This window comes from Chiloscyllium plagiosum, unplaced genomic scaffold (assembly GCF_037043375.1).
Source record: "Chiloscyllium plagiosum isolate Xiang-an unplaced genomic scaffold, Cpla_swu_hap1 HiC_scaffold_3, whole genome shotgun sequence".
NCBI lineage: Eukaryota > Metazoa > Chordata > Chondrichthyes > Orectolobiformes > Hemiscylliidae > Chiloscyllium > Chiloscyllium plagiosum.
In genome coordinates, this window is record NW_028270141.1 from 36,507,044 (window position 1) to 36,523,299 (window position 16,256).

Sequence of the window (16,256 nt, forward strand, 5' to 3'; positions counted from 1 at the left end):
GTTCCATTTATGTGCTATGTGTGATTCTGCAATCGATATATAATGTTAATTGATGTCCTAATCATGTAGACATGTTAGTAAACACTTTACTAAGTCTGCCCAGTTGCTTGACCATTAAGTTGAGAATAAAATGGTTAAATGGATAGACAGCAAGTACAAAGTGATAAATCAACTCTTGCGGGCTTAATTCATATAGTAGCTGAATGCATTGGCTAATATTGTTTCTGATGATGTGGAACTAAAGAATTTATTTAGTGTGTATCCCTGACTTTATTAAAAATACAAATGTTTCTGAGAAGTAAGACATTATTCATGTCATTTTAGAGGTTTGGTTAATTTGTTTTATGGAAAATATTATCATTTTTTCCACTTTTTTAAAAACTCCTGTTCATTTTCTTTTAAGTCTCATTGTGCTCTGTTTACCTTTTCTGTACTTATTTTGTGCCAGTATGAGCACCATTACACATGGTTTCTTCAATACTGACTCCCTCTGTTATTTTCAAGTCAAATTATGTAAATTTTTCCTTATTCTGCTCTTTGTTTCAATCCTGCTTTTATTTCTTCTCACTTTCTCTATCTTCCCAAATAATGTTTACCAAAGCTTGTTTTCTTTTTACATTTTTATAGCTCCATTTTTTGGGTTGCCTGATTTCCTATTTTCACCTTTAAAGTCCTTTTAGAAAACCATTTTTTAAAAAAAAAGTGATTTATACCCCTTTGACTTTTTAAAATACTATTTAGGTTAACTTTTGCTTTTGTCTTCTTGAAGTTACTGTAAACAGTATGTGTATAATTTTGATTTGTATCTGTGATGTTTACTTTTCCTTTCTTTGTCCTCACTCTCTCTCCTCTCCATTCTCAAACCCACTGTCCCCTCATGCTAAGAAAATACTATTTGCATTGTTAAATATTTTCCTTGTTCAATGCTGCAAGTGAGTTTTAGTTAAGTGTTATAATTTGTGGATAATTATGCCTTTCACTTTCAAACAAGTTGATTTTTAAATTGCAAAATAGTTGAAGAGAATAATAGGTGAAATTATATAAACCTTAACCCTGTATTCTAACTTGAAAGCCCAGTTACTTTTGGACAACATTGAAGCCTTGGTCATTTTGAATCTGCACTGCTTATAACTTCAGATGAGTACATATGATATTTAAGATGCATCCTTATCTAATTTGTAGTTAGTATAATCCGTTTTAAAATAATTTACTGACAAACAGGTGAAAAGTAGTGGAGAAAGTCCTAAATTAATTGAAACAGATGCTTGGCAATATAAAACTAGATAAAAAATCTTAATGTGTACTTCTAGAATATTCAAAAACTTTTTCATTTGTTTTCTCTCAAAAAAAATTGAAAACATTTTTACATGTTTTTTGGAGCAAGATTACTTTCATTTTAAAACAGATCAACTTGTAAAACATCTAACTTAGAAGATTGTATTTGCTTGTTTTTCACTAACGAAATTTTGTAACTATCTGGAAATATGAGTACATAATTTTCTGTGCTTACCTGATTCCAGCAGATAACTTACCTCGCTGTGGAGCATTAGAAAACTTGGTGAATGACATGTCTGATGAAATATGGAACGAACGTGCAATGAACAGAATCAGTGCAATACGCTTCTTAGATGATGAGGATGAGGAAGATGATGAAGAAAAGGTAATAGATGAGAAGCTAATTTTCATAAGGTTTGGGAAAGAGTTTTAAAATTAGTTTGGGAAGCAATGGAGTTGTCCCTAAGTCTTAACTTACTTATCTTTATCTCAAAAATTATTTTTCTCTGGTCTGGATAATAATTTTAAACATCTGCACAACAACTGCTTGCTACCTAATGGGAATACAATGTACAAATGCATGATTAAATGTTGTAAATGGTTATTGTCATGAATCCACCTTCCACCACCAAAAAATGATTCTGTTTATAATGGCCTGAAAATGGGCAATTTTTGTTTTGATTAATTCACTAACTAATCTGTCTAGGAATAAGGTTAAGTGCTGCCTGATATACTCCAGAGTTATACCTTTCCCTTCTCAGACTCCTATAAATGGGTAGTCGATCCCAAGAATACTACGAACTCCGACAGCCTGGAAAAGTCCACACTGAAGGGGCCTGGAAACTTGCCTATTTATTTTTGTTGCAAGTGCCTCAAATGCATGTCTAAAATGGACAATATCAGATTACCTCTTGCTAACAGCTGACTGTCACATTCCACCTTTCTCAAAAATATGACTATTGCTGTCTCCAAAGCCAAGTAACATCTGAGATTTTTAGTGCATGCCAATCCCATTTGAACCATGCAACTGCAATGATGAGTGGTCCCTTAGTAGGATTAACCAATGTTGATATTTTCTGTTTCTAATGGAAACAGTATAAAAGAGCAACGGTACTAAATTTTGATTAAGTAAACTTTGTAAATTCTCCCCTGGACCTTTCCGAATGAGTGATATCAGAACTGTGGGACCATACACTTCAGTACACATTCTGATAACCTATCTCTTACCCCCAAATTTGTTATAAAGGAGTGGTTAACTGAAATGGAATCCTGTTTTGACTAGAGCTTCTGTAGACACTCTATCCACAACCAAATTTTCAAGCTATTAAATCTGACCCCATACTGATTTCCCATCATCACATGGTTGTTACATCAAAAAAGGAGACTGTTCAGCCCATTGTGTCTGTGTCTCTCTGAATGTGTGCATTATTGACTTTCTCTTGCCTTCTCAGCGTAACCCAATGTTACGAAGCAGAGGTTGACAGCCCTCCGATAATTAAAACCGAAACACCCAACTCGCCTTGTAATCTGATAGAAGAAGGAGAAAGTGAGGTCTGCAGATGCTGGAGATCAGAGATGGAAATGTGTTGCTGGAAAAGCGCAGCAGGTCAGGCAGCATCTAGGGAACAGGAGAATCGACGTTTCGGGCATTAGCCTGAAGAAGGGCTAATGCCCGAAACGTCGATTCTCCTGTTCCCTAGATGCTGCCTGACCTGCTGCGCTTTTCCAGCAACACATCTGATAGAAGAAGTCTGACAAGGGGTATATCCTACCTCTTATCCCCAAATTTGTTATAAAGGAGTGGTTAAATGAAATGGAATCCTTTCACCCGCTCTATAATTAACAAGTAACTATTTATTTATCTAACTCCAACAGTGAACAAATTAACAGACTTTCTAACAAACTGAACAATTACTCCCTAACTGAATTAAATTCTATTGGCATGCTGTTTCAATAACACAGGTCCCACTTAGTATAAATCCAATTAATAAGAAAACAACAAATTAAAACTTAATATCTAAACTTCACGCAGAATGAATCCGCTGGAATGCTCCTCTTCCTCTCCGCTGATTATGCTGCTGGGAATGTTTTCTCAGTAATTCTTCAGTTCTGGAATTCCTCCTTTGGCTAACCGTGCCTTGTACCTTTCTCGAGTGCTTTCTTGTGAGACATCAATGTTTCTTTTGACACTTCCCTCTCACCTGTTCAGATGGCAGTTGGCTTTCTCTTCTAATTTTGAAATGCCCGCATCTTTTATACCCACGATTACACGTTAATTTCTTTACAATTTGGTTGGAGGTAATCAAAATTGGTTCTTAATCTCCGAGTGCCTTTATAAATTAACTGGTTGAATTTAAACTGTTTTCTGGGTAAAAGTGCTGCTTGTGCCTGCAAACTGAAAAGTCTTTTGATACACTTGTTTCAATTTTGGGGCTCTCTGCATAATGCTTGCAAACTTCTAAGCACAGACAAAGTGTAAACACTTAAAGGGACCATGCACTGCTTTTAAATTCATTTTATGTTTTTGCCATTTTTACACACCAACTTTGTAACACCCTATACATCCTTCCTTTTTAGAATACAGTCTAATTCTCTGTTGAGTGCTTTGGTTGAACCTGCTTCCACTGAGATGCTTTTATTACTTCTGCAAATTAGTTTAAATTTGTCCCTTGTTCTTGATTCTTCATGATTGGGAATAGTTTCTGTCCATTTACTCTGTCCAGACTTATCATGATTTTGAATTCCTCATTCCAAGGGAAACAATCCCAACTTCTCCAATTTATTGTTTCATAACTATTGTTTCCTAGCCCTGGAACAATTCCTGTGAACCTTTTCTGCATTGTTTTCAATACTTTCATACCCTATCTAAAGTTTAAAAAAAAGAATCAATATGTTGAACGAGTATATTTTACTGCTGGTTGAACAAGGAATCATTGTTGCTTGCAGGCTCAGCAGCTGTCATTCTGGGCAGCAAGAAAGTACATCACTTCACTTTAGAACAGCACAAAATCCTCAGCATCATGTTGACCCTCTCATTCTTTACTTTCTCTTGCCACGGAACAATAGTCAAGATCCTGACCTGGTAGACTCATGTGTATATGGTTTGGCTAACAAACCTAATGTAGTCAGCCATGACTTTGCATTGCTATAAGATTTTGTGAAACTTAACAATAGGCACAAAATATTTGACAGGGCAAAAAAAAAAAGGAACTAGAAGATTGTACTGTTCACCACCTCTATTTGTTACAGAATTATAGATTAATTATCATATTTATGAATTTCCTGCAAATTGATTTTCAATTAAAGTGAGGATAAAGAATGGACTTGTTCCTCCTCCTCTTTGCATTTCTGACCTAGCTTATGGAGAAACTTCCACTCTCATTTAATCTGTTACAGTATTTTGTAACACCAATAAATCAGTTCTTCCTACACTTAACTGTGAGCCACAAAATAAAAACAATCAATTGCTATGTTGTCTTGACAGACTAAAACAATGCATAATTTCTTAAAATTAGATATAGGTGATATCCATTTGTGTCAAGACCTAATTGCTTAATAAGCCATTGTTTGTGAACTTTAAAAGCAGATGTCTTATATCTAAGCAGAGTATAAATACGAAACATACTGCTTCTCTAAAGCTGCTTTCAGTCTTTAATCTTGTGTTCTCTAAAATTACACATAACTTCATTACTGTTTGAAAAACATAACCTATGCTGAGTACAAAATACTCTCCCTTGTATGCAAGATCTTTAAATCCAAGAAAATCCAAGTATAATTGCAATCTAATTCTATAAACAGTATAAACTTCAGATAATTGAAAATTGTTTTTAAGACTTGTTGAAACAATTTTAATACTACATAATAAGTGAATATTCTGAAATTTAAGGCAAATTTATGAAATGACAATGGACTTAAACTAAGTTGTCGTCTTCTGTTATATAATATTTATTTGCTATGAAGCAACATTAGTGGGATTGTCACGAAGTTGAAATGGAGGGAACAGTGCTTATTGTGCATTGTTTGTAATTACCCACAGAATTTTATTGTACATTTGAAGGACAATTTGTCAATATTGAAGATTATTTCAAGCACTTTTCTGTGTTGGGGATCAATGGAAAGGACTCCCCAATTAGATTTAAGGATCTTCATTATACTCATGCAGAGAATAAACCAGGAACAATAAATGAATTGTTTAATGTGAATAAGGAACAAGAGTGGACCATTCCATCTCTTGAGTCTGCCTGTCATTTAATGAGAACATTCTATTAGCTTTCCTAATTACTTGCTGTACCTGCTGACTAAACATTTGTGATTTATGTTTTAGGACACCCAAATCCTCTGTATTGCAGAATTGTGCAATCTCTCACCATTTGGATAATATGCTTTTTTATTCTTCCTACCAAAAATGGACAGTTTCATAGTTTTCCCCCCCATATTATTTGCCAGCTTTCTGGAAGTTCACTCTCTCACTTAAATTGTCTGTACCTTTCTGTATCTCCTTGTATCCCCTTTGCAACATAGTTTCCTACCATCAAATGCAGCAACTATATATTTCCTTTACATATAAATTCTAAACAGTTGAGGTTCCACCACCAACTCCTGTGGCACACCACTTGTTATATCCTGGCAACCTGACAAAGTTCCTTTTATGACTACTGTTGGCTTTCTATTGGCCAACCAATCTTCTATGTTTAAACCCCAGCACTCTTTCCCCCCCCCCCCCCCCCCCCCCCCCCCTCAAAAAAAAGCATGAGCTTTTATTTTCTGCAAGAATGTTTGGTGCGGCACTTTATCAAATGCCTTGTGAAAATCTAAGTGCGCCTACTGGTTCCCCTTTATCCACAGTGCATGATGCTTTCTCAAATAATTCCAGTAAGTTGATTAAACATGATTTTACTATCACAAAACCATAACGTCTTTGCCTGATTACCTTGAACTTATCAAAGTGTACTGCCGTGCATGTTTGTTAAGTAGCTTCCAACATATTCTCCTTGACAGATATGAAGCTCTGGCCTGGTCTGCTTTCTACGTCCCACCCTTTTTGAATTTTGAGGTTGGGTCACATTTGCTATCTTCCAATCAAATGGGAACTTCCCTAAATCAGGGGAGTTTTGGAAAATTAAAACCAATCCATCAGCTGTCTGACTGTGAACTTCTTTTAAGACCCTATGATGAAGTCTATCACAACCTGGGCACTTGTCAACTTGCAAGTCGAACAGTTTACTTGGTGCCACTTTACTGGTGATTGTAATGTTCTTGAGTTCCTCCTTCCTTTTCAGTTCCTGATTTATAGCTACATCTGCGATATTCCTTGTAGATGTTTCTAACCAACCTGTTCGGAAATGTTATTATATACCTCTGGAGCAGATGAGACTTGAACCAGGTCTCCCGGACCTGAGGTAGGGGCACTACGACTGCATCCCAAGAGCCCTTAAACCTGTTCAGAAATTATTATGCATCTCTAGAGCAGATGAGACTTGCATCTAGGCTTCCTGGTTCAGAGGTATCTTAAGCCAACCTTTCTCTTTCTGTACCTGATATGGCATTTCATGTATATGTTTTAAAATAATTTTATGCATTTTGACACACCTCTGAAGTAGGTGGATTTTGAACCCAGTCCCTCTGGCTCTGCACTACAATAGCCACTGTAATGTTCCTTGTAATCTTTATTGTGAAGACTAAAACAAAATACCTTTTCAGTTCATTTGCCATTTCATTAGTTTCTATTAATAGTTCCCAGACATTCTGATTTTGTTTACTGTTTTCCTTTTTCATATTTATGTAAACTTTTACTATGTTTGTACATTTATGGCTAGCTTGTACTATTCATTGTCCATTTATTTATTGGTGTCTTTTATATTCTGTTCCATCTTCTCATGTGCACAATTATATTGCCGTCCCTAAGGTTTCAAGTTATTCAAAACAAAAAGAAGAGAAAGATGGATTAAAGTATTAAATTCTGCAGAAATACATTTCCATAGTTGTTGAATTTATTGTTTGAGGCTCGGCAAGGAGTTTGGTTACAGTTAATATTTAACAAATTGGTAAAATGTTCAGTCCTACCTAATTGCGCAAGCCGTCAGTATTTTCATTGCATTTAATTGAGAAAAAGGTGAAGTAAAGTTTCTGAAGGAACAGGGCAAATAGGACACTGGCTTCTGTATTTTGGCATTTAACTTTTATGCCACATTAAAGTGAGGGGAGTTGCTATTAATAATGGATTTTAAAAATCAGTCCAGTAATGCACACACCTAATGTTTGTAATAAAACAATAGTTGGCAAATCAAGCATTAGGAAGCACCGGGCATAAAGGGATTAGTACAGTGTGGCTACAGAAAGGTCAGCACTTCGAAATGAACATTGCAGAATAGAACAGATTCACAGAAGATGGAGAAAAGGTGTTTTGACTAGCTGTGCTTATTGGGGAAGCCTGACGTTAAAACAAAAAGGGATGTGTCGATGTGGAAGACAAAAAAGAATCTGTACGGATGATGACACGAATAGATAAAGGGTCAGTTAAACTAGTAGATATAGAAAGCAAGGAACACTTCCTATTGAATCTAGCAATTGGTATGAACCGGTGGAGATAAGAGAAGAAAAAGTAGAAAAAGAAAATTTTGGTTATAGTGATCATAAAATGCTTTAAGATAATACCAAAGGACGCAAGTGTGTGACAAAAACTAAGTTTGTGAATTTGGAAAAGCTTGAATTTGAGATTCCAAGAATGGGGGAAGGGGTAACAATGTTGGCAAAAAAAAAAGTTACGTCAAGCAAAAATAGGAAACACACTGCATTCTGTTGTGAATAGTAAATATATCTTGCTAAATGGAAAGAATAATCTAAACACAGATGGGCCCCATGAATAAATGAAAACATTAGGAAAGAACTGAATGTTAAGGGAGAGGTTTATATCAAATACATAGACATTAGGAGCTGTGCAAAAGAGAGATTAACAAGATAGGAAGGTAAAGAGGCGCTACTATAACATGAAACACGAAATAGATTGCAGGGATATTAAATAAATATTTTGTTCCAAGGTGATAGAACAAGTAGATGTGAATTGTATGATGAGATAAGCAATGAAATAAGTGCATTTAAAATTTCAAGTATATTGAACACATGATCAAACTCGAAGGAGGAAGTCCCTGGTCCTGATGGAATGCATATTTTAGAAGAACCTAGTGATGACATTGCAGAAGCCTTGCTATTCATTTATGGTAATTCCTTAGAAAAAGCATCAGAGGAGTGGTGGATAGCTAATGTACTTCCATATTTAACTCGGGGAGATGGAACTTGGAGAGTAAGTTATAGACGAGTCAGCTCAGCCATGGTGGTAGGAAAAATAATGGAGTCCTTAGCAAAGGAAAGCACAGAAGAATATCTAAAAATGAGAAATACAATATGAATAGAATGTTGGATTCAAAACACAAAATCTTATGTCACCAACTGCATTTAATTTTGGGATAGAGTAATCAATGTTTGTGTGGTCAAAGTAGTTTTTCTGAAATTTCAATAGTCATTTGATAAGGTGTTCCATGATGCACTCGTGGATAAGATCAAAGAATGTGAAGTTGAGGTTCAAGTGGCACAATGATTTGTGAACTAACTTCAAGTCAGCACATAAAAAAATAGAAATAAAAGAGAGGTATAATTTGGGAAGTGATCTTCGGAAAAGATCAGTGCCAGGGTCATGTTGTTCATAATCAACTTCAACAAATTGTCTTCTCATTGCAAAAATATGAATTTTATATATGATTCCAGTCTTGGGCAACAGTGTGTGTGGAGTTTGCATATTCTCCCTGTTTCTGCATGGGTTTCATCCAGATGCAATTTAGCAATCCACCTAACCTGCACATCTTTGGATTGCGGGAGAAAACCGGAGCAAACCCACACAATGTGCAAACTCTACACAGACAGTCGCCTGAGGTTGGAATTGACCCCAGGCCCCTGGCACTGTGAGGCAGCAGTGATAGCCACTGACCCACCATGCCACCCTCATTATTGATCACTCTGTCAAGGGGAAAGGTTCTTCCTGTATACCTTCTTTATGTCCCTCATAATTTTATACATTTATAATCCTATGTCAACTTCACATGTGATAATACTGGAAGTTGCTATCTGACTTCCTTTTCAACAGTGGTGAGCGCACAGCCACGCTGTTATTTTATTGTAAAATCTTGGCAGTTGCAAATTTTTTCATTGAGGTATTGCTTGACTTCCATGCGTGGTGGGCATCATGGAATTATAGCTGCAAGGGGATGAAGATTGGAAGCTAAATATTCAAAGATATACATCCTATTGGAAAGATGGGCAGGTGGGCAAAGGGAGTGGGATTGCCTTATTAGTAAGAATTGACATTAAATCAGTAGTAAGAAATGAAGTAGGGTCGGATGGTGTAAAATCGGGGTAGAATTGAGGAACTGCAAAGGTGAACAAACCATAGTTGGAGTTATGTGGGCGGCACGGTGGCACAGTGGTTAGCACTGCTGCCTCACAGCGCCAGAGACCCGGGTTCAATTCCCGCCTCAGGCGACTGACTGTGTGGAGTTTGCACGTTCTCCCCGTGTCTGCGTGGGTTTCCTCCGGGTAATCCGGTTTCCTCCCACAGTCCAAAGATGTGCAGGTCAGGTGAATTGGCCATGCTAAATTGCCCGTAGTGTTAGGTAAGGGGTAAATGTAGGAGTATGGGTGGGTTTCGCTTCGGCGGGGCGGTGAGGACTTGTTGGGCCGAAGGGCCTGTTTACACACTCTAAGTAATCTAATCTAATCTAATCTATGTACAAGCCTCCAAACTGTAGTCAGGAGCTGGGACACAAGGTACACCATGGCATGTGTACGAAAGGCAAAGTTGCAGTGATCTCAAGTTGCAGGTGGACTGGGAAAATCAGGTTGGTAGTGGATTGTACGAAAAGGAATTTGTGGAAAGTCTACGCAATGGCTTTTTCGAGCATCTTGTGGTGGAGCCCACGAGGAAACTGGCAATACTGGATTTACTGTTGTGCCATAAGGCAGACCTGATAAGGGAGCTTAAGGTGAGGGCAGTGATCATAATATGATTGTATTTACTATGCAGTTTGAGAGGGAAAAGATAAAATCAGAGGTAACAGTTCTACAGCTGAATAAAGGCAATTACAGAGGCATGATGGGGGAGCTGGGCAGAGTTGACTGGGACAAGAGCCTAGCAGGAAAGACACCGGAACAGCAATGGTCAGAGTTTCGGGAAGTAATTCAGGAGACACAGCATCCTGAGGAAAAGGAAGCATGGTACAGGGAGGACAAGGCAGCCATGGCTGATGAGGGAAGTCAGAGATAGCAGTAAAAACAAAAGAGAGAGCATATAATGTGGCAAAAGGCAGTGGGAAACCAAAGGATTGGGAAGCTTTCAAAGACCAGCAGGGGGCAACAAAAAAAAATTAAGGAAGGAGAAGATTAAATATGAGGATAATCTAGCCAGTAACATAAAGGAAAACTGTAAGAGTTTCTATGGAGATATAAAGAGCAAAAGAGAGATAAAAGTGGACATTGAGCCACTGGAGAAATAGTAGCGAGGAGTAAGGAAATGGCGAGGAACTGAATAATTACTTCACGTCAGTCTTCATAGTGGATGGCATGAGTAATATCCCAAAAATTCAAGGGGGTGAGGGGACAGAGCTGAGTATGATGGCCATCACCAAGGAGAACGTGCGAGAAAAACTGAATGGCTTGAAGGTGGATTAATCACCTGGACCAGATGGCCTCCACCCTACTGTTCTAAGGGAGATAGCTGAAGAGTTATTGAAGGTATTAATGGTGATCTTTCAGGAATCGCTAGAATCAGGACACTGAAAAATCACTAATGTGACACCCCTTATTTGAAAAGGGACCAAGGCAAAAAACAGAAAATTACAGACCAATTAGCCTAACCTTGGTCATGGAATCCATTGTGAAACATGAGATTTCTGAATACTTGGAGGCTTGTGATAGAATTGGGCAATGTCAAGATTATATCAAGAAGAGGTCATACCTGATAAATCTTCTAGCATTCTTTTAGGAAGTACTGAGCAGGTTAGACCACGGAGAGCCAACGGGTGTTACTTACCTGGACTTCAAGAAGGCCTTTGTCAGGTGCTGACAGGATGCTACTGAGTAAGATAAGCCCCCATGGTGTTAGAGACAAGGTGCCAGCATGGTTAGAAGCTTGGCTGTCTGGCAGAAAGCAAAGAGTGAGGATAAAAGAGTCCTTCTCGGGGTGGTAGCCAGTGACAAGTGGTGTTCTGCAAGGCCAAGTGTTGAGACCACAACTTTTCACTTTACACATTAACGATCTAGATGACAGAACTGAGGGCATTCTGGCTAAGTTTGCAGACAATACAAAGATAGGTAGAGGGACAAGTAACAATGAGGAGGCAGGGAGCTGCAGTAGGATTTGAGCAGGTGAGGAGAGTGGACAAAGAAGTGGCAGATGGAGTACGACGTGGGACAGTGTGAGATCATGCACTTTTGTAGGAAGAATAGAGGCATGCACTACTTTCTAAGTGGGGAGAAAATTCATAAGTCTGAAGTGCAAAAAGACTTGGGAGTTCTAGTCCAGGATTCTCTCAAGGTAAACTTGCTGGTTGAGTCAGTAGATAGGAAGGCAAATGCAATGCTGGCATTTATTTTGAGAGGTCTTGACTATACAAGCAGGGATGTACTTCTGAGGCTCTATAAGGCTCTAGTCAGACCACATTTGGAGAATAGTGTGCAGTTTTGAGTCCCATATCTCAGAAAGGATGTACTGGCCTAGGAGCATGTTCAGAAGAGGTTCATGAGAATGGTCCCAGGAATGAAAAGCTTAACATATGAGGAATGTTTGAGGACTCGGGGTCTATACTCAATGAAGTTAAGAAGGATGAAGGGGATCTGATTGAAACATACAGAATGCTGAACGTGCCTGGACAGAGGGGATGTTGGGAGAATGTTTCCATTGGTAGGGGAGACGAGGACCTCAGGGCACAGCCTCAGAGTAAAGGGAAGACCTTTTTAGAATGAAGACAAGGAGAAGTGTCTTCAGCCAGAGAGTGATGAATCTATGGAATTCCTTGCCACAGAAGGCTGTGGAGGCCAGGTCATTGAATATATTTAAGACTTTAAGATAGATAAGTTCTTGAATATGCAGCTGTGGTACATTGAGCCTTGTTTGATGTTTGAGGGATTACATTAAATAATTGCTGTATCTTGCAGAGCAGCATTGAATCTTTCAAGCTGTTCAGAAGGTTTACTCTAATCTGATTTCTTTGCTCTTACCTAATTTCTTTGTGAGTAGCTATTACTGGCTAAATAAGATTGATCATTTCTGGTCATTCAGGGATATAGGAGGAAAATTACATGACTTTATATTTGAGGCTTGAATTGTAGGACAAATATGATCTATTTTATGGCAAATATCTGTTATTTCATTAGTCCATTTTCAGGAAAAGTTTGAATATCGGCACTCTAAGGCAAGTTTCTGATTCCTCTTCAGACAGATACTAGTAAACAACATCTTTCTTATTCTTACGGTCTTCACAAATTTTAAAAAAAGGTAGCAATGTTTTCTGAAATACTGTCACTTTACAGTGCAAGTTTATTTCCTCTTTGATTTCCCTCACTTACCTGACTACTTCTAGTATTCTTCTACATCTCCCACGTCATGTTGACCATTTCAAATTGGGAGTTTCTGATCTCTTCAGGCTATCAAGGAAGCAAAGTGAGTTGAACCTAGACACTGTTACTGTTTAAGGGGGGGAGATAAAACAATTGCTGACAATTCTCCTCAAGCTGTTCTTATGCTTATCAGTTCATATGTGAAGAAATTGAGATATTTGGTTTTTGCATGTCCAGAATTATTATTGGAAAAGTGTTTGTGTTTCCCCTATGACTAAGACAGTCCATATGTTTTCTGACAACATTCCTTCCTCAACTCATCTGCCTTTGTTACTTCTAGACCGAACGATTTCAAAACACTTCTGGTTGGTCTTGCATATTAATAGTGTTGCTCTTTAAACCTGTGTGCTTGTTGACCTAAATCAGCTTCTGATAAAGCTGTTCCTTTAATTTAAATTTGTCCCATGTTTTCAAATCCCGCTATGGCTTTGCCTCTTCTATGTCTGCAACATCATTCAGCCCCACAACCCACCAAGGTATCTGTAATGCTTTACTTTTGGCTTCTTGATGTATCCACGGCTTTAATTTTTCTACCTTTGGTGGGTATCCCTTACTCTACTTCAGAAATTTTAGCTTTAGAATTTATCCCCTGATCCACTCCATTTCGAAATCTTTCTTTCCTCCTTTGAGATGCTACTTAAAACCTTGATGTCTTTGATCAAGCATTTGTGTGTCTGCCCTGATATCTCCCTGTGAGTATTTTTGTTTTATAACACTGCTGTTTTGCAGGCTGTAATATTTTACTAGATTAAAAAGTGTAGAAATACAAATTGTTGATTGCATTTAATTTGGAATTATTTACAGAACTTAAAATTTGCAGGATTTGAACAACCTGCCCCATACAAAATTATGAACTTGACAATACTTCTCAATTACTTAATAGAATAGTCTCTTGGTATCATAGTATGTACAAAAAAAGCCTTCAATCTCTGGTGAATACAAACAACCCAAGATGTTTTTTTGTTCGATATTGGTTACAGAAGTGGGTTACTTCCTGTGGACACCTGCCATTACTTATTCTGTATTTTATGCCTAGGGTACACTTCTGAGGAGAGCCACTCCACACCCAGGGGAACTGAAGACTTTAAAAAAGACAGCAGAAAATTTGAGGAATGATATGAATGCTGCTAAAGGACTGGACTCCAACAAAAATGAGGTCAATAATGCCATTAAAAGAGTGACCACTTCTGTATAGAGTTTTACCTCAAACTCTCACCTCGTGTGTCTCCCTGACTGTGTGAACGTTAATGTTAACCCATCCTTGGAATTATTCCAGTCTGTTTGTATGCACCAAACTCACCTGATTTTGTTTCTTCATGTCAGCAATGTTTATAGTAACCGCAACCTGGGAAAAAGTGCCTTGTTTCTGCTAATGATTGCACCAATCTGCCCTGCACATTTTATCATGTCATGTTTTTCATAAAAGAACTATTCATCTTTTTTATATATTTTATATATATAAATATATATAGGTAGATGCACTACTGTATAGAAGTAGAAATCCTTGCATATAATTTTGTTATACACAGGGTGAATGCATTTTTTTTAAAAAAGCTATATTTTGGGGGTTGTATGCCCAGGTATTTGGACCTGCTGAAAAATAATTGTACAGTTTTATGTGAAATTTGATACTTTTATACAGGTTGGCAGCTTGGATTGTGTAAATTTTATTTTTTTTGTATAGCAAGTTTAATAATAGTCAATGCAAGTTTTTGAATTTCAACAAAAATGGTACACCCTTTTTAGTAGCTATAGAAGTCAGTTATTTGTTTCCCAAATCATCTGCGTTTTGTGTTCAAACTTTTCTTTCAGTTATGTTGCCCTTTCTCCACCTTCTCCATTCCATATTGTAAGACAAGTCTTTGGTATGATGTACTAATAGCACAAAGCTCTTTTACTCCTTGGGATAGTTTTGCAATGGTTGGGCACTTTGTTTATGGGACACGGAACTACACTACACCAGATCAGATCAGATCAGAAGACTTTCAGGTTTGTTATTACTTTTAGTTTTTGACCTGCTGAATAAATGACTTTGCACCAAATGAATGTGCTGTGAATAACAGTTTAAAAGGTTAATCCTAATCAATGTAACTTATCTTCCTTTGCCTGCTACTGCATTTTCTTTTGACTGGAACTTATAACTATTATACAATTGTGAACGGTTTTATTATGTGTGAAACTTGGGATCGAGTCTTGTTTTTTTTTATTCATTGATCTCACACTGCACAAAAATGTTATGTTTTACAGTATGAAGGCTTAGTGTTTGCCATAGATGACCACTATAAAAATTTGGCAATAATCTTTCAAATGAATTGGTAATTTTCTGCTGGTGCTGAGAAATAACAAATTGACTAGGGGACCTATCTAATGCTGGGGACCTCCAGTCAGGCAAATCATAAGAAATAAAACCGAGTGGTTTATGAACATGTCTAAACAGAGATTGTTACGGGTTTGAAGTCACTCATTTCTGTCTTCTCAGAACACTTTTCATTTCATGAATTATGTTGCTGACTCTTTGTTCATTTTTCACTGTATCTGGAAACTGGTAGGGTCTCTTTGTATTAATTCATTGATCTGCTTCTTTGAATCACTAGATACATTTATGTATTTTTGCTGAATAAACATCAATTTTTGTAAGAAATTGTAAAGAAAACACATTTTAGCATGCTTTGAAACAAATTACATTAGCTACTTGAGAGTTAGCATTGAAGAATTTTCCTACTGGGATTTTGCAGCTGGAATCTTTTGCTGTTAATACATTGATTGATATTGTTGTTTTCCACATTTCCAGCTTTTCTGCAACTGCTGTTTTATTTTAAGGGTTTCTGTCCTGTTTTGGTTTCATTGACAATTGCCTCAATCTTTAACTGTGTGCAGAAATATTATACTTTTTATATACATTATATATTTCAGTTGCATAATTAATGCCTTTTGTTAACTTAATTTATATTTCTTAACTTGTTAATGCTAACTTTCTCCCTTGCTGCAGTATCGCTAACTTTAAAGAAGAAACTTTGTTCTTTTTGATTGCGATTCTATTCAGTGGATTTCATTAATGAACATAAGAACGAGCAACGTTTTTCTGTATTGGGTTTTGTGTTTTGAAATTTGGAAGAACGTCCATTATTTTCCCATGCGCTGTATTTTAAATGAAAGTCAACTTACAGATTCGTCTCAGCTTTTAACTGCGCGTGATTAGTGGCAATATCAGCTATGTTTTTGGTGTGAAAATTTTGCTCCCAACATTTGAAGTTTCTCCTGTTTGTGAAGAAGTGGTCCTCCTGTCTTGGTTGAAGATGTTTTGCTGTACATCCTTT

The 16,256-nt window shown here is 37.2% G+C and overlaps 1 protein-coding gene across 3 annotated transcripts in view; it reads left to right on the top strand.

Moving 5' to 3' along the window:
* The window catches only part of lrrc1 (leucine rich repeat containing 1), a 187,640-nt gene extending 171,654 nt beyond the window's left edge, over positions 1 to 15,986 (top strand). Inside the window, exons 12-13 of one of the 3 annotated variants that reach the window (XM_087978426.1) lie at positions 1,521 to 1,660; positions 13,976 to 15,986. In XM_087978426.1, the coding sequence (XP_087834552.1) occupies positions 1,521 to 1,660; positions 13,976 to 14,134 (299 nt within the window). In that variant the 3' untranslated portion in view covers positions 14,135 to 15,986. The remainder of the gene's footprint in view (positions 1 to 1,520; positions 1,661 to 13,975) is intronic. The other 2 variants (XM_043679493.2, XM_043679501.2) reach the window with 2 other exon arrangements.
* Positions 15,987 to 16,256: the final 270 nt, after the last annotated feature.